The 18,429-nt window shown below is 40.0% G+C and overlaps 1 protein-coding gene across 1 annotated transcript in view; it reads right to left on the minus strand.

The window, feature by feature from the left end:
• Window positions 1-18,105, minus strand: part of atp8a1 (ATPase phospholipid transporting 8A1) — a 41,039-nt gene extending 22,934 nt beyond the window's left edge. Inside the window, exons 1-5 of the mRNA XM_048600540.1 lie at window positions 18,102-18,105; window positions 16,081-16,195; window positions 11,734-11,833; window positions 8,555-8,653; window positions 1,313-1,368 (exon numbers count right to left, since the gene is read on the minus strand). Of these exons, the coding sequence (XP_048456497.1) occupies window positions 1,313-1,368; window positions 8,555-8,653; window positions 11,734-11,833; window positions 16,081-16,195; window positions 18,102-18,105 (374 nt within the window). The remainder of the gene's footprint in view (window positions 1-1,312; window positions 1,369-8,554; window positions 8,654-11,733; window positions 11,834-16,080; window positions 16,196-18,101) is intronic.
• Window positions 18,106-18,429: the final 324 nt, after the last annotated feature.

The following is an 18,429-nucleotide window of genomic DNA, read 5'->3' on the forward strand; positions in this document are numbered from 1 at the left end:
AACTGTAACTTCTGGGACTCCTCATGCAGTTGCAATCGCAGGTAGGCGTGGATCATGTCCAACTTCGTAAAGGACAGTCTCCCCCGCCAACTTTGCATATAGGTCCTCTATGTGAGGGATGGGATGTTTATCCAGCTGTGAGAATCAGTCTACCTCTTGCTTAAAATCCCCACAAAGGCGAGCTGAGCGATCAAGCTTCACAATCGGAATGACCGGTGCTGCCCATTCTGCAAACTGCTCTGGTTTGATGATTCCTTTACTCTCCAGCTTCCTGATTTCTGTCTCTACTTTTGTCCACAATGCAAATGGCAGTGGCTGGGCCTTGCAAACTCTTGGAATTGCTTCCTGGTCAAAATGTAAAGTGGCTTTGTCCACTTTGATTGTCCCTAGCCTTTCCTGAAAAACTCCTAGGTACTTCACCAGGACTTCACTGAGGCAGCCATTTTCTAATTGTGAAATGTTGAGCCAATTCAGGTGAATCTTTCACAACCAATTCTGTCCCAATAGGCTTGGGCCTGAGCCTTTTACTACCATCAGTGGTAAGTGCACCAACTGCTTCTCATAGGAGACCGGAACCAAAGTTGTGCCCTTAATCTGCAATGGCTCCCCAGTGTATGTTCTCAGTCCGGCTGAGGTCTTGTGCGAACTTAAGAGTTGGAATCCCAAATAAATCTGGTTAAAGACTGATTCTGCAACCATAGATACAGCTGTGCTGGTATCGATCTCCACAGGAACTGGATGACCATTTAGCCAAACATTCATTTTAAATTGGTTCCAATTTGGATGTTGCTAAGCAATTGAATTGTTCCAACCTACACGTAGGAGGAGTTTCCAGGGTGTGCACTCTCCTGGGTACCACCCAATGAGTTCTCTTACTCAAAGCAGGCCATGTAGGATTCCTTCGTTGTCTCGAGACCATATACCAGCAGCAACTACAATGGCTTGCTGGCCCAGATCCCGAAGAACCTTTTAGCCACTTGGCCGAGGCTCGGCTTTATCATGGTGTTCTGCTGTGGGCTGGCCTAGGGTCCCCCTGCTCAGGATATGTCCTGTGTGAGGCTCTCTGTGAGTGTCTATACACAAGTGGTGTTCCCCAAGCTTAGTTGGGCAGGTCAGGGAGTCCACTTCCATTGGGATGCCCTGTAGCTCCCATGCTCCACTTACTGCATTTTCCAATGATAAAGCCAGTTGTAGTGCCTGTTTGAAGTCTAGTTAGGCTTCAGCTAGTGGATGCTTCTGCATGGTTTTGTCATTAAGCCCACATACCAAATGGTCTCTCATTCAGGATTAACCCAAAATTGCACGCCACTACGAGATATCTTTACCTCGTCTAAAATCCCGATACGGATTCCCCCGGTTCTCTAACAGCTGAATAAAACCAATACAGTCTCAGAATTACAGGTGATTTGAGGTCGTAATATTCCTTAACCAACTCGGTCAACTTTGGAAGGTTTTAGTGTCTGAAAATTAAGGCCCTTATAACCAAAAATGCCGCAGGTCTGCAAGCAGTCAGGATGATTACTCATTGCTTCTCAACTGCCCCAATGTCATTAGCCCAGAAAAAAAATACTGCATTCTTTCAGCATACTGGGCCCGGTCTTTAACAGCAGGATCAAATGAGTAAGCTTCCCAAATAAAGGCATGATGCCAGAAATGCTTACCCCAACACCAAGATGATTGTTGAGTGAATATTCTTCAGTCATGTACTGTTTTCTCCCATCGCCACTGAAATAACTGCATAGAGGTTGGTATCCAGTCACCAAATCACTCTTTACTTACTTGTACACAGTACACTGGCTGTGGCCAGCCAGCTTGGAGTCAGTCACCTTAACTGAGGAGATTCTAATCTCCCGATTATATTGTTCAGCCAGGGCTTTCCTAATTGGTTCAAGTTAAGAGCCCCAATCAAGTACCTTATAGTTGACGTCCACGGTTCCAATCACTACAGCATGGGAGGGATATATGTTTGTATATGAAAGGATCATGGGAAGGGAAGCCAGTGTCAGGGCCAACAAAAAGTGGACAAGGTTGTCAGAGAGAGAATTTAGAAACACAGAGGGAAAGATAACTTTGATGTGGCAAAACATTGGAAACAGAGGAGATGATAGGATAACCTGCTTAAAAACCCTTTTATAGAATAGAACCTTATGGCATTGGATGTGATGAACATCCAAACCACCTCTAACAACATCAGCCTCATTTTGTAGTTTCTTCTATCATAGTCACCAATAATGGCTATGCCAACCAGAAATCTCAGGTCAGACCCCAGAAATTCTGATAGAGCATTTGTTAAAGGACTCATGTCAGTAATAACTTGTATTTATATACAGCCTTTAACAAAAAAATGTCCTAAGGCATTTTGCAGTAATATTCTAAAACAAAAATTTGTAATCGAACCACAAAAGCCAACATTAAAGCAGATGACTAAATTCTTAGTTAAATGAGAAAGTTTTAAGGAGCATCTAAAAGGAGGAAATAGCTAGTGAGAAGTTTTAAATAAGGAATTCCACAGCTTGGGAAGTAGTCAAAATATATAATTACTTATCATGGGGATATTCAAATTAAGAATGCCCGAGAAACCAGAATGAGAAGGAAAATGGAAATGTGCTAATGCATCCCCCAAAAATGGTGCAGGCTGAAACTGGCAGATTTGTACAGTAGATACAATAGCTATGGATCATAGAAAGGCAAGTGCGTCCTCATACCAGTACAATAAGATGTCAGTTGTTAAGGTACAATCAATCAGTTTAAGGCAAAATTAAAAAAGAGGCACGATCTCTTCAGAATGCATGGAGCTAACAAACATATGCTGAAGATAACAGAACTCCTCCACACCATCTGGCACTGCAAGCACTCCTATTGTTCTTGACTCCATTTCAGATTAACGGCCCATTAAAAGCTTAAATTTTAGGTAGCAATCTCCAATGGTCCTATAGATGACCTCTCATTTAGAAATTCTTGTTTACACACAATTATCCCGAATGTCGTAGAACTGGAATCAGCAATACTCAGAGTAGACTAATTCCATGAAGGAACCACAAACAGCAATAGAGCATTCTACTTACACAGGCAAAGAATATAATTCCTGTTTCAGGCAAGACCATATGGCTGACAATTCCTGAACTTAAAACAAGAAGGTGGGTATCATAATTTACTCCACTGTTTAGGAACCTATTTGACACCTACCCCTTGCTTGCTTCTTACACAGTAGCCTCCAAAGGAGGTTGAGAGGTGACCTTAGAGAGATTAATAAAATCATGAGGTGAATAGCAAAGGTCTTTTCCCTCGCATGGGGAAGTTCAAAACTAGGGGGTTAAGGTAGGACAAGAAAGATTTAAAAAGGATCTGAGGGGCAAATTTTTCACACAGAACATGGTTCACATGTCGAATGAACTGCCAGAGGAAGTGGTAGATACAGGAACAGTTCCAACATTTAAAAGACATTTGGATAGGTATATAAGTAGGAAAGGTTTAGACTGATATGGGCCAAACACAGGCAAGTAGGGCTAGTTTAGTTTGGGGTAACTTGGGCATGTTAGCTTAGTTTGGGCATGAACTGGTTGGACCAAGGGGTCTGTTTCTGTACTCTATGACTCCATAACGGCATTCTTTTTCATTTCATTGCTAGAGTATCACCAACATTCCTCAAAATTTCCTTCCCTTAGATGTCAGACATGCAGGTTCCACTCGACATCTTCCTATTCCACTAGAAGTTTGTTCTGCCTTCCAGCGTGTGCATTCTCATTTTGTGTATTTTGTCACTAACTCTAACCCACTCTTTCTGCATCACAGAGTGCAGACCTATGTGGCCACAGTGTTGAATGCAGTCATAAAGGACTTGGAACAATATCACCATTCATTCATCCTCACTGTGCAAACATCCTCAAACTCCCTTTCTAACAACACTGTTGGTATATCTGCACCACATGGACTGCGGCAGTTCAAGGTGGTAACTTACTACCTTCTTCTACAGGAAGAAAAAAAAGACACTTTGCATACACGGGTGAAACAGTATGTAAAGGGGAAGAGCTCAGAACATGCACACTCTAAACCTGTGTAATGAGCACATGTAATCAGTGGTGTCTCCATAGCTGTGAGAATTAAGGGATCAGGGCCTAGGGCTGAACAGCGTCTTTGAATGAACCAGCTTCATACACGTGATTCATGGAATCTTAACACAAAAGGCAGTGATTTGGCCCAATTTAAACTAAAATACTGCAGATGCTGGAAATCCAAAATAAAAAAAGAGAAAATGCTTGAGAAACTCAAGTCTGGCAGCAACTGTAGAGGGAAACAGAATTACCATTTCAAGTCGGTTATGAATTCTTCAAAAACATTTGACCCATTGTGCCTTTGCACTGAACACCATCTGTAATGCTTCTGCCCATTTCACCATTTTGTTCTCGTTATCCTGAAGGCTATACCCGATTCATACCTTGCTAATTTTTTGCCAAGTTTTGTATCATTTGCAAATGTCAAAATATTGTAGCAGAAAACCATTGCAAATCACTCTGAAAAACATATATCCACTATTATCCTTTGCTCTCTGTTACTTGGTCAACTTTGTATTCGTGCCTCCAAATTTTCCTTAATTTCACAGACTTTCATCTTTAACAAGCCACATGGCATCTTCTCGAATGCCTTCTGAAAAATCAAATTATAAGAAATGTGGTGAGGAAAAGCCAGGGAACTACAGGACATACCCTGAACTACCTGTTGCCTGCCACTTCAACGCACCACCCTGCTCCCTGGCCAACATCTGTGTCTCCGGCTTGCTACAGTGTTCCAGTGAAGCCCAAGGCAAGCTGGAGGAACAACACCTCATTTTCCGCTTGGGGACCCTACAGCCCTCCAGACTCAATATGGAGTTCAATAATTTTAGGGCCTAAACTCTCCCATGTCCCAGCCCCCCATCCCACACACCAGGCCTTGTTACTACATAGCCTGTCACTACACAACCCCTGTTGTTAGTCACTAACAGTCCCCATTAACAACTACTCACCCTCCCAGGCCGATCGTTAGCATCTCCTTTGTCTGTCCAACTGTCTTTCTCTCTTTTTGGGCTCTATCCTATCGTTTACTCCCTACCCCACCCACCTCCCTATTTTCTGCATATAAACTGACGTTTTCCCAGCCACCATCAGTTCTGAGGAAGGGTCACCATACCCGAAACACTAACTCTGTTTTCTCCTCCACAGATGCTGCCAGACCTGCTGAGCTTTTCCAGCAACTTTGTTTTTGTTCTCTTTGATTAACGTCTGCTTTTCCAAATGGAAGTCTATTTTATTCCTGAAAACTGTACCACCATTGATATCGGACTGACTGACCATGGTTTCTTCCTTTATTCCTCTCCCTCTTCTGGAATAATCTTCAATTTACTAAGCATTAGTCGCCATCTATCTTCAACAATTTATTTCTAGTTAAATCTTTTCATTTTTCTCAGTAATCAGTGTATTTGATCTGGACCGGGTGGTACTAGCCTTCAGTACGGCCACTTTTAGTATTTCTTTGCTATCCCACCCACAACTTTGTTAACCTTCATGGAACCCATTTCCTTTATGAAAATATATGCAGAGTAATTATTTAATATTTTAACTATGCCCTCTGCCTCAGCATAAAGATTTCACTTTGGAATTTTAAAAGATCCAATATTTTCCTTCATTGGCTACTTACACTATATCCATATGATATTTTAGTAAACAGTTAGTAACCCTGACAACAAGTGTTAATGTTATTAGATATTACAACTTTGAAACTCAAATAGTGGTTTTGTGGGCTCTGGGTTACACTTTTGAGAGGGCATATTTGCATTAGAGGGCATGGTGAACCATATGGAGAGGGGCTATTAAATATTTGTTCATGATCTACAATTTACTCTTCCCCAGGTTAGTGACAATGATGAACTGCAGCCAGTGGCAGTACACCCGAAATATTCCCTCTCTCAGATACTAGTTTATCAACATTAGTGGCATCAACCACCAAGTCAACCATAAAGCTAGAAAGCCTACAGTGATTGTCATGGCCTGGCAATAATAATTATTTGCAGCCATGCTTGAGATCACAAATGAGATCAGCCACAAGCATTTCAAGGGTCCCTATGTGACCTAAAGAAGTCTTCCTTCACCTCTTGAATCGACTGACAGGGAATATCTTACCATCAGTCAATTTAGTAAATGTCTTAAGTATAGCACTATGGGTTGATCATTTGTGTGACAAAGTAATTTACTACAATAGTGTGCCTGTTCTGGAACTGAATTATTGACTTTATCCTACTGTACAGACAGCCATTCAAGGAGGGGAAAAAGAAATGTAGAGGTTATAGAGATAAAGTGAGTCCAGGGTTCAAGACACCTACGCAGATCTGGACAGGAAAGTGAAGTGGGAGGGGTAGGATCCTGTTGTTCAGGGACGTGTGAGTACCAACAACATAGGCAGGATGGGGAATGGGGCTGGGGAAGGGGGAGCGGGGTGGTAGGCACACTGAAGAGCAGATCCGTGAAGTGTAATGATATCTGCATTATGAATATTGAATTAATTGAATATATAAAGGCACAGGTAGATATGCTCTTGTTAGTCAAGAGGCTCAAAGATCGAGGCTAGATGGGAGTGTGGAATTCAGAACATGAACAGTTTAGTATTAGCTAAATAGCAGAGTAGACTCTGTGCAAATCTCCTTTTCAATCTAGTTGTTTAAGCTATCTAGTTGTGCATTGTCTCGTTAAGGTTATACTGTTTTTAAAATTTCCTATTCAGATGTTGACAGCACATGAGCAGACAATTATAATTATGTTTCCTACCCCTGCCCATCAATATTACAGTGTAGATTACATGTCTCCCCTGTAATGTAGAAGTTTGGAGCATCTGCATGTGTTCTGTTAAGCTTTGCCAGGTGCAATGAATGAAATCTATTCTCTGTTATTCAATTGCTATAAATAGATTATTCCATCACAGTAGCAAGAGCAGCTTAGAATTAAAGCCTGCATCTACTGACAACTACAAGCTATATCTCGCAAAATTTATGACTGTTCAGTCAGTCAGTGTGGATAGCTCATTAGTAACTAATACTACAATTTAAAAAAAAAAATCCCTGGAAATTAACTCCTTGTAACAAGAATGTAGCATTACAAGATAACAGGGAATTTGTTGTAAAAAATAGCTGAGGTCATACAAGTGGAAGGCACCAATGCTACAGTTCTCTTGACCTTGAGGGAATTTTAACTAGTTTACAATAGAATGCATAAAATAAATCTCTTGGCAACAGAACAACAAACAGGGAATCTGTGGGTCAGATTGGATTCTATTTGCTATTTATTGTGTGCTGTGAAGTATTCAATTACAGTCTAATGCCCATGTTTACATGTTCATTCTGGGTCTTGGAATATACGCTGCGCATTTGCTGTATCACCGTACTGTATAACTTTGTATAGTGATGTTTATTGCATAGGTCAGATGAATTGGAGCTCTGAGGTCATGTGTCACATATACATGTTCCAGTTTGCAACATGGAGAAAATGCTTCATGACAACTTACTAATCGGACAACAATCAGTACTGTACCCACTTCAGAAACAAAAAACTGGAAAGTTAAAATCTTACTGAAATGTCAACCTGCTCTTTTTTTAACTTCTCAGATCCTGAGCACCTTACCCAGCATTTCCAGTACTGTTTTTATTCCTGGTATGTAAGATTGATCTGTTCATCTCGTTAGAAGGTCATGGTTGAGGCAAAAGATAGAGGATTCAAACACATTTACCACATCTACAAGATACTTCCCTAACATTTCACAGCTGGTGCTCAAGAATATCATACTTTGTATTATTCACATAGCATGTTCTGATGTCTGCCATGATGCAGGTGAATGGCGAATGGTAGCTAGGAAGCGAAGCAGCCCATCATCAAATCCTGATAAGGCCAATCTCCCAAGTTGTGAAATGGTTGGAGACATATATATTGATAAAAATAAGCAGAGATGCTTGTTCTCCTGACTGGTTTCACTCTCCTGTGCTATGCACTGTACTTGATGCAGTCATTGCACCAATTATCCAACACTGCATGGCATAGATGCTTCATGGGGTCACTGGGTTTATTTTCCAACATTTCCATACACTTTGAAAAGTTTAATAGTATCTTATAGCAAATTTCATCAAATTTATTTAGCAGGCACTGAAGCAGCCCTCCATCCTTGAGGTGCTGTGCAGCTTGATGGTTACCTGTGTTAAACATGACTTGGCGTGGCTCAGGAATCACACTATAACATGATAGTTTCTGCTGCAGTTGCAGGCAGTGGTTTAGGGAGGATTCACTGGCCTCTGTTTTCTTGAAGTCTGGTTCGCAGCCCAGCAGAACTTGCAGCTTCTCCTCACCATTGCTTTATAACTTAATAATCCAGGATCGTACTAACTGAGTAGTTTAGGTCGTTCCAACTTAAAATTTTAAGAAGTACTTTTCTTTCTCAATATTAACCACCTCCAACTAAAATCTCTTATCTGAGCAAGTTCCAAACATACGTAGAAAAATCATTGCTTTAAGTGTATATTAAATGAGTGATTGCTTACAATATCCTCTATGATTTCTTTAATGGCAGCCACAAGAAGAATAAACAATAGCGGGACCAACGTTGTGTAACGGCCAGTAGGAGAAACATCAGGGATTTGCTAAACAAAAGAGGAAAATAGGATGTAAATATACAAAATACCAACCTGCTGAATGTTACAATTGTTTTTATATGCACACACAATGTTACAAAACACTAGGTTTGAATATTTGGTTAAATTTACATTCAGGGATTGGCTCTAGAAATCAGGCACAGTAGAGGCATCAAGAGTAGTCAGATCAGAGCTGGGCACTGTCAATCCATACACAAAATCAGACCTTGTGTTTTCAAATAATGTCAACAAGCAACAGCAATTAGAAAAAGTATAGATCGACAAAGGAGAGATCTGTGGTGACAACCAGAGGTGATGACGCAAGGGTTGGGGGTGGGGGGCAGGTGACGGCTGAGCAGCGGGTTGGTGCAATGGCAGGAAGTTCTTGATAGATACTGGGGCCCAGATTTTCCAATGACCAGACAGTCATTGTTCATCTGGATCTGTTCATGGGGCCTCTGCAGAATCGCCATCATAGCGAACTTCAAAGAAATCGTCTGGGAAATTGAAGATTTCTTCTGGCAATTCCTCTGTATTTGGAACTCCCCAAAAGTTTCCATTTAAATTGGAGATTTCAGAAAGTTCCAACAAAATTAAGTAAAATATTTACTCTGGTGAAGTTAAATTATTACGTACACAGTGCAACTCCTGAGTAACAATTTAACAGACCTCTTGTTTTTACTTCACCACTCTATCCCCCACCTCCCACCCAACTACACCTCCCCCAGACCGATTACACACCTATCCTCTTTCCAAACCCCCTGGACCTAAGAACCCTGTTCTGCTTCAGAAGTGAACCTAAATGTTGACAACCCGATCCCCTGCCATGGGGTCGAAACCCCAATCCATTCCATTCTGCCTGGACCGGATGGGCACGGACATGTGCAAGCGCACGCACAGTTCCACTGAGCCTAATGTCTCCCACCCACCCTAAAAACTGCATCACTTAATTGGTTCTTAGACCCTACCCAACTGGCACTCAACTACCCTTCCAATTGGTATCCTCCCCATGTGGCCCCAGAGCATAATACCCCCTGGAATCCCCTTCCATATCCAGTTGGCATTCAACTTATCAGGCATCCTGGTACTCACCTACCACCTTAGCCTCCAAGAACTTGAATATCACAACTACCTATGTATTTACCTTTTTGAGAGAAAGTGTCAAAGCAGTTGTCTGTACCTTTAAATTTCAGACTATGAAAATAGACGTGGTTTTCCTTCCTCCGACAGTTCTGCATTACCAAAGAACTGTCAAAATAGAAACTTAGTTCCTCACTTTTGAAGCGGCGCTGATCAGAATTTCCTCTCAATAATGTGAATCTCCCTATTTCAAAAAAAAAAAAGGGGGCTGGAATGGCGTCTTCCTGAGCTTGCCAATCCTCGGAATACCTGGCAAAATGACGGAACCACGTAACAGCAGCTCTACTCAGATGACACTGTTGGACAAGCATAGGAGGAGGAGGGTGTACTCAACTGCAACAAAGACTGAACATGGAGTATGAAGGATGAGAAGGCAGATTACAGCAAGTATGTCATTGGGAACCATGAAAAGGGCTGTTTCAGTGCTTTGGCAGATTGGAAACCTAATTGGAGGGGTTCACAAATGGAATCGGAGAGAGATGAGCATGGATTTTTCACAGGCAATCACATGCTCAAGTACTTAAGGCGACAAAGGGACTGGATTTGAGAGCAAGAAAGGTTGTATTGATTTTTTTTTTAAAAGAAAGAAAACTAGGTGACATTGACAAATTAAAAAGGGTTCTGTACCCCAACAAAGGGAGCCACTCATGATATCACCCAGCTATCCAGGAAAAGAAGGAATTTTCAAATAATTTGAAGCAGCAGGGCCTCACAAACCATGTATAACTTATTTATAGTTGTACCAGAATGGGAGCACACCACTGCTCACCTTTGAACAGTTGCACTGAATCTTTCATGCCTAACTGAAGGACAGATGCAAGTGTTGGTTAACACCTTGTCCAAAAGATGACACCTCCGATAATGTGGCTCTCTATTAGTGCTAAACTGGAGTGTTAGCCTAGTATATACTTATAGAACCCAAATACCATAGAGGCACCTGTCCAGCAAATAGGAGGAGAATAATTATATTTATTTAAAAATTTAATATGTGTTTTTAAGTTCATATATCTTTAGTTCTAATTTCAGCTTATGAATTTGGGTTGCACACTTGATGTCATCAAAACATTATTAATGCTATTTTTAAATATTCAATATTGGGGAATAAAATCTAAATTGTAAGCCTACAAGTTGCGTCTGAGTGTTGGTGGAATTTCAGTTTACTGATTTATTAGCTTGCTATTTCTGTTATATATTAATAAGGTATGAATGTGGGAACTGGCACTGTCTTTAAATGTTATTTCTTCAACTCCTCATCATATGTTGAGGATTTCACTTCCATTAAAATTAGAAAGCTAGTTACTGTGTAGGCAAACTAAACAGGCATTTTGATGGATTTCCACATTGCAGACAAAAGTCTAAAAGATAACTTGGATAGATCAAGGTCATGACCCCCACTAACTTCTGGTCAGATAAATAATTACTCTTCCAATCTCAGTTAACTTACATTTATATGTATTGAAACACATCAGCCTTTCTTTTGTCTGTTTCTTTAATTTATCAGTGTCACTCTAAATGATATACATCTTGCACATGCTGGATCTATATAATGTTATGAACAACTATATAAATTCTTTATTTTTATACATTCTTGTCATCTAGTAGTTGAAGTGCTTAAGCACAAAAGCCTAAAACAAATTCAAATCATTTGGCTGTCTACTATTCTCATAAATTAGTTGCAGCCTACTGATTAGAAGAATTAAGGGGAAAAGGAAGAAAAAGACACTTCTGTTCTGAAAAAGGATGGTAATATAATACAAGTCTTACTAAATCCAGTCGACAAAATTACAAATCAGGAGAACACCTTTGTTACAATCTAAGTTTTTAGATGCAAAGGGGAAGATGAACAGGGAGGATTTTGTCTGGAACGTTTTAGTGAAAAATACATTTCTCTTCAAATCTAAAATGACAAAAATATTTATGAGTTATGCATGATCATTATGCAAGCTTACCTGGAGAAGGGCTATGAAAAGGAAAAATGAGTTGGCTGCTCTCCTGAACTGAGAATATAGGAATCTTGGTAAGAATGTAAGTGGATTGTATTTTGCAGTGCTAAAAAGAAACAAGACAGAACAAAAAGTTTACAGATTTTAGGCCAATATCTAGTAATTACAATCAATTGTGTGTGTGTGTGTATGTGCGCATATATATATATCCACATACATTTACATGGGAACATTTGCATCATCATAAGCTTTATTTGCATTAAGATGCAACATAACATACCAATTATAAAATCATTTATTTGTAGGAGAGAGTATGTAAATATGAGCTACAAGAGGATAGAGAATGAGCAAATGTTATTTTACCGTTATTTTCAATGGCAGAATTATTGAATTAATCCGCAAGTCACTTCAGTCAATAATAGTCAAGCTTCAGGTCATAATCTGATGAGTCATAAAATATAGTGCACTAATCCTAGCTATTTTAATAATTCATTAACTGCACCTGCTCTATGGAATATTTTTCACACTTCATTATGCAGTATGTACCTGAATACATTAAATTCAAATTGTTCTCATCCATAGTTCACACAATTATTTGAGCAACAAGTTGGTAGTATAAACAGATTGCTGCCACTTCACAATTATTATAGCTGAAATTAGACAATATTACAACAGGCACAACATTTCATCTTGAGCTTTCTGCCAGATAGTCATCTTCTTTGGATCTGATTAGGTTCCAAATTCAAACCAGTGATATTAGATTAAACAGGATAAGACATGTTCCATGATGAACTGGTCAGATTGAAGTTCTTGCAATCCTGCCATAGGCAGTCATGAAAGATGGTGGTCGACTAAATGACTCAATGGAGAGAAAGGCTTTCAAATATCCTCATTCTCATTAATGAGGGAACCCAGCACTATAGTGCGAAAGACAATATTGAAGCATCTGCAACACTACTGGCAATTTAGCATGGACAATTCACCTAACCTGCATATCTATCTTCGAACTATGGGAGGAAATCGGAGCACCTGGAGCAAAACCACACAGACATGGAGATGATGTGCAAACTCCATACAGACAGTCACCTGAGATGGAATTGAACCCAGCTCCCTGGCGCTTGAGGCAATAGTGCTAACAACTGAGCTTTTGTACCACCCACAATGTGGTTTCCTCTACACTGGGGAGATAAAACGCAGCCTGGGTGGCCTCTTTACATGTTCTGTCCATAAAAATAACCGAGCTTCTGGTTGCCTGCCACTTCAACACACCATCCTCTTGCCTGGCCAACATCTGTCTCAGGCTTGCTGCAGTGCTCCAGCAAAGCTCAGCACAAGCTGGAAGAACAGCATCTCATTTTTTGCTTGGGGACTATACAGCCTTCAGGACTCCATATCAAGTTCAATAATTTTAGGGCCTCAACACCTCCTTTCATGTCCTTTATCCACCTCACACTCCAGGCCCTGTCATCACATGGGCTGCTTTCAACACAGCCATTTTATTTTCAACTACTCATTGTCCTCAGTAAGTCAGGGAAGGAGAAAAGCTATCAACAATGCCTTTGTCTGCCTAAATTTCTTTCTGTCACTGTGCTCTCGGTCTTCACCTATCTGCTCATTCCTTCTCCTGCCTATCCCTTGTCATCAGCGTAAATACCACTTTGAGTCATGTAAATACAGTGGCTATAAGAGCAGGTAGGAAGGTAGAAGTTCTGCTGCAACTAATCCCCTTCATGGCTCCTCAAAGCCTGTCTACTGTCATCAAGTTGTTTGATGGACTACTTGCCATTGGCTTGGATAAGTGTAATTCCAACAGCACAAAAAAAAGTTGACACAGCTCAGTACAGAGCAGCCAGTTTGATTGGCATCCTATCTAAAACCTTCAATATTCACTCCATTCACCACTGATGCATGGTGGTTGCAGTGTGTACCATTTACAAGATACGCTGCAACAACTCAGCTTCCACGCCTGCAAGCTCTACTATCTAAACAAACAAGGTTGCAGGTGCATGAGAACACTGCCACCTACAAGCCCCACACCATGCCAACTTGAACTATACTGTCAATCTTTCACTGTCACAGAGTCAAAATCACAAACAGTAAGTGATGCTCACATCCCAGAATGAATCAAAAATGAAGTAGCCTAGCTGAACTACTAAGCTTCTTCCCTCCCAGATGAGGTAGTGAAATAGATACTTCTCCACCTAGTTTTGAATTAAATTATTATTACCGTAACTACTTGTGGACACGATGAATCCCAAGAACAATTTTAGTCTTGTTGCATATCAAAAATAGCTAACCTACAATTAGCATTGCAAGTTTCCCAAATCAAATATTAATGATATTGTGGTTTCTCAATTTGTAAAAATTACTGCTAATTAATACCAACATAGATAAGGCCTGCATTTATTGCTCTTCCTTCAGTAGCATAAAAAGGTTAAAAGCCATCTTGAACGCATCTAAGCTGTCATGTGGTGAAGCAACAAACTATGACCAGTATTATTGGCAGTTTCTTCCTTTAAAATTGCACCGTGCAAAACAAATGGCCAGAAATAATATGGGGCCAGAAATAATATGGGATCCCTGCAAATTGATAACAGTGGTACTGTAAATTTAAGCAAAGAAATGACAAACATATAGAATTACTTTGCATCAATAATAACAATAGGAGAAAGTTTCACTTGCCAGACCTTCCAAGGGTAATAATAATGAATGAGGCAGGAACTGATCAAAGTACTTTTAAGCAGATAAAGTAATGAAGGAATGAATGGCAAAAAGTGAAATCCCCAGGTCCAGACTGTTTCCAATTTAGTAGAAGTAGGTGTGAATACTTCAAATTTCTGACCTAACTTCATTGCCTTCCAAAATTCTCTCCGCTCAGGACTATTACTTTAGTTTGAAAAATTGCATGTCACTATAAGAAACGGAAGAAGGGGCAAACTAGGGCTATCCTTAGGTGCTCTATGTGGTAGTGAGCTGCTTTCTTGAACTGTTGCATGCAATTTGGTGAAGACAACGTTGTTAAGGAAGGAATTCCAGGACTTTGAGCGACACCAATATAGCTCTAAGTCAAGATGGCATGGGGCATGGAGCAGAACTTGCGGGTGGTGGTGTTCCCACATTTCAGCTGCCCTTGCTGTAATTAGGCCAGCTCTTTCTTCTAGATTTTTATTGAATTCAAAATTTGACAATCTGCCACGGTGGGATTCAAACCCATTTTTCCAAAAAGTAGGGTCCTTATTGCTAGCCCAGTGAGATTATCACTATATCCCTGCCTTCCCTTGCACAAGGGCATGTCTATAGATCTTACTGACTAAGTGCCTTCTGGAATTTCATACAAAAGTCCTAATAAGAGATTGGTAGCTATTGTTTAAGCTTAAGGAATGGAAGACAAATTCCTAACCTGGTTAGATTACTTACTTGGGCAAATACTTCAATTGGCAGAATGCGATGAGTGGTGTGCTAAAAGAGTCTGTGCTGGAGCCTTAAATATTCAGGGTATTTGTGAATACCATGGATGTTGGGGTAGACAATTATATATTGCAAGTGACACAAGGTAGCATTTTAAGCGACGTAGATTAAAACATATAATTTAAGATCAAAAGTAATAGATAAAATAAATGGACGTTCTAAAATCTGTTTTTCACAGTTACAAGTGTGAAGGTGTTCCAACTGGGCGCTAAATGGACGGAGGGCTTTCTAAATAGTGAAAAGCTATACATAGTAAAAAGATAGCAATAGCAGAAACACAAAGAGAACCTTTGAAGGGGAGTGGGACTAATTGACTAGTCCTCCTAAATATGGTCAGATAGTTTCTATCTCCACCACAATTTCTTTTAAAAAAATTCTCATGCATCCATTTTCTCCCTCAATAATTTCTTCTTCTACATTATCAATTGATCAGTTATTAAAAACTTTGGTAGATCTCTGTGGCGACTCATGCCCAAAAATATGGTGCTGGTGTTTGTGCCATTTTCCTGGAGCTGTATGACAAAGTTATGACAGACAAGTGAAGTGTCCACACAGAAATTCCCAATTTCAGTGTTCCACTTCTCAATGAGAAAGAAAAGGCATTAAACGTATTTTCAACTTGCATTATGTTTCAACTCATACATAGACCATCATTATCTTGTGCAAAATACATACATTTTCACTCGTATTAATTGTTATTTATAAACAACATTAGTAGCTAACTGTGGACACGGAAATCTTTACCTAAATGGGATAATGCAATCAATATGACACTTCACATAATATAACACGTGAAGGACAAATGAATGCTCAGATGCAATCTAGAGGGGAGAAAATCAAAAAGTCACAGACATTCAACAAAAATTTAATTAAGATTATTCTTACCTGACATGATTGCTACAAAATTTTATTAGTTGAGGTCTGTTAATAAATATACTTCTCATGTCCTCTTGATCAGCCAGTGAAGTTTTTTCTGAGGCATCCTCAGTTTTCTCATAACCTATTAAAAGAACAAATCAGGTTTAAATGACAAAGGAGGAGGAAAGGAATTTGATCCTAACCAAATCCCAATAACTCAGTGCACTAATTGGGTAAAACCACTTTTCAAAGTGCAAACTTTTCCAATAAGTTTCAGCATGTATACTGCAAATTTGTTTTCTTTTAAAATCTTTTCCACATTTAACCTAGAATGCTCAATTTTGGCCTAAGGCATGAATAAGGTGTAAGAGGTAATATGTTCTGTATTTTTAAAAACAAATGGAAGATTCGATGACACAAATACAGAATTTGCATGCCATGAGAATAGCTAGAGGTTCAATAAATGTAGTTTCCTTCAGGACATTGGACATGTGGAAAAATTCACAGATAAAGCTAATTTGGAGTTAATTAGCAGTATCAAAACAAAAAAGAAACTGAATCAATTCAGATGGTGACACATGGAAGGAGTGTAGTGATAGGGAACTAAGTCATCATTCCCTGAAAGTGGTTCATGGTACAAAGAGATATTCAACATGGCACTCTTGATGCAGCAGGTTCTCAAGTCGAATGGCCTTCCACACTCAATTTTCATAACATTCTTTAAAAATTTTATTACCTAGATACTCGTTTTGATACAGGATAGGATAGGCTATGCTCATCATGAAGGGTCATATATCTGACATGTCAACTATTTCTCTCCATAGATACCAGTCCAGCTGAGTATTCCCAACATCTGTGTTTCTTAATAAAAACCGAAAGAACCGAGGGTGCTGGAAATCAGAAACATAAATAGAATTGCTGGAAATGCTCAGCAGGACTGGCAGCATCTGTGGAGAGAAAGCAGAGTTAACATTTTGGGTCCAGAAACTCTTTCTCAGAACTGATGGTCGCTAGGAAAAAGTATTTTTCTCATGCAGAAGATAGGTGGGGGAGGGGCTAAGGAGTAAATAATATGCAGAAATCCAGCCCAAGGATAGAGAAGAACAGTTGGACACACAAAGGAGTGAATAGCAATTAGCCTAGGAGAATGAATAGCTACTAATGGGGACTATTCATGGCTAACAATGGGTTGTGGGTAATAGCAGACCGTGTGATAACAAGGCCTGGTGCAGGGATTTGGGGTAAAGACATGGGAGAAGGTGCCTCATGCCCTAAAATTACTCAACTCGATAGTGAGTCAGAGAGCTGTAGAGTTCCCAAGTGGAAAATGAGGTGCTGTTCTTCCAGCTTGCGTTGAGCTTTACTGGAGAACTGCAGCAAGCCTGAGAAGGTGGTGCGTTCAAGAGGCAGGCAACTAGAAGCTCAAGGTCTTTTTTTGCAGACAGAATGTAAGTGTTCTGCGAAGCAGTCACCCAGTCTATGCTTCATTGCCCCTGTGTAAAGGAGACCACATTGTGAGCAGCAAATGCAGTAGACTAGATTGTGTGAAGTGCTTCACCTGGAAGGTGTGTTTGGGCCCTTGGATACTGAGGAGGGAGGAAGTAAATGGGCAGGTGTTACACTTTCTGCAATTGCAGGTGTAGGTGCCATGGGGGTGTGGGAGGGCGTTGGGAGTGAAGGAGGAGTGACCAGGGTGTCCCAGAGGGAATGTCCTTGCAGAAGGCTGACAAGGGAGGGCAGGGGAATGTGTCCGATAGCGACATTCCTAATTGCCCTCATTAGTAGCTATTCACTCTCGTAGGTCAATTGTTATCCACACCGTTGTCTGTCCAATTTCTCTCTTCAGGCTCCACCACCACCTCGTGTTTACTCCTTGTCCCCTCCACCCACCCTATCTTCTGAATAAAAAACAACCTTTTTTCTAGCTACCATTAGTTCTGAAGAGGGGTCACTGGAACCAAAATGTTATCTCTGATTTCTCTCCACAGATGCTGGCAGACCTGCTGACATTGTCCAGCAATTTCTGTTTTTGTTTCTGCTTTTCTTACCCATCATTGCAGCATTTGTGGTATTTTAAATTTTGTATCAGTAAGCCATTAAGCGTGAACTTTAATTTCCAATCGTTTAATATTCCTGATATTTCTGATCACAGACCCAACTGCCAGAAAAGTCATCATTTCTGATGCTTCTAATTCGAATATTTAATCTCAAACAGAGGTCAATTAAATTCATTAAGTTGTCTGTGTTTGTGAAAATCAAAAGCTGAAAGTTAGTGTTAACTGAGCAGCATGCAGTTCTAAACTAAAAGAAATATCTAGATTTAAATTATACAGATAAATATTTGTATTAGAACAAGCGTCATGATTAAAGCAATAC

This window comes from Rhincodon typus, chromosome 1 (assembly GCF_021869965.1).
Source record: "Rhincodon typus isolate 14 chromosome 1, sRhiTyp1.1, whole genome shotgun sequence".
Lineage (NCBI taxonomy): Eukaryota > Metazoa > Chordata > Chondrichthyes > Orectolobiformes > Rhincodontidae > Rhincodon > Rhincodon typus.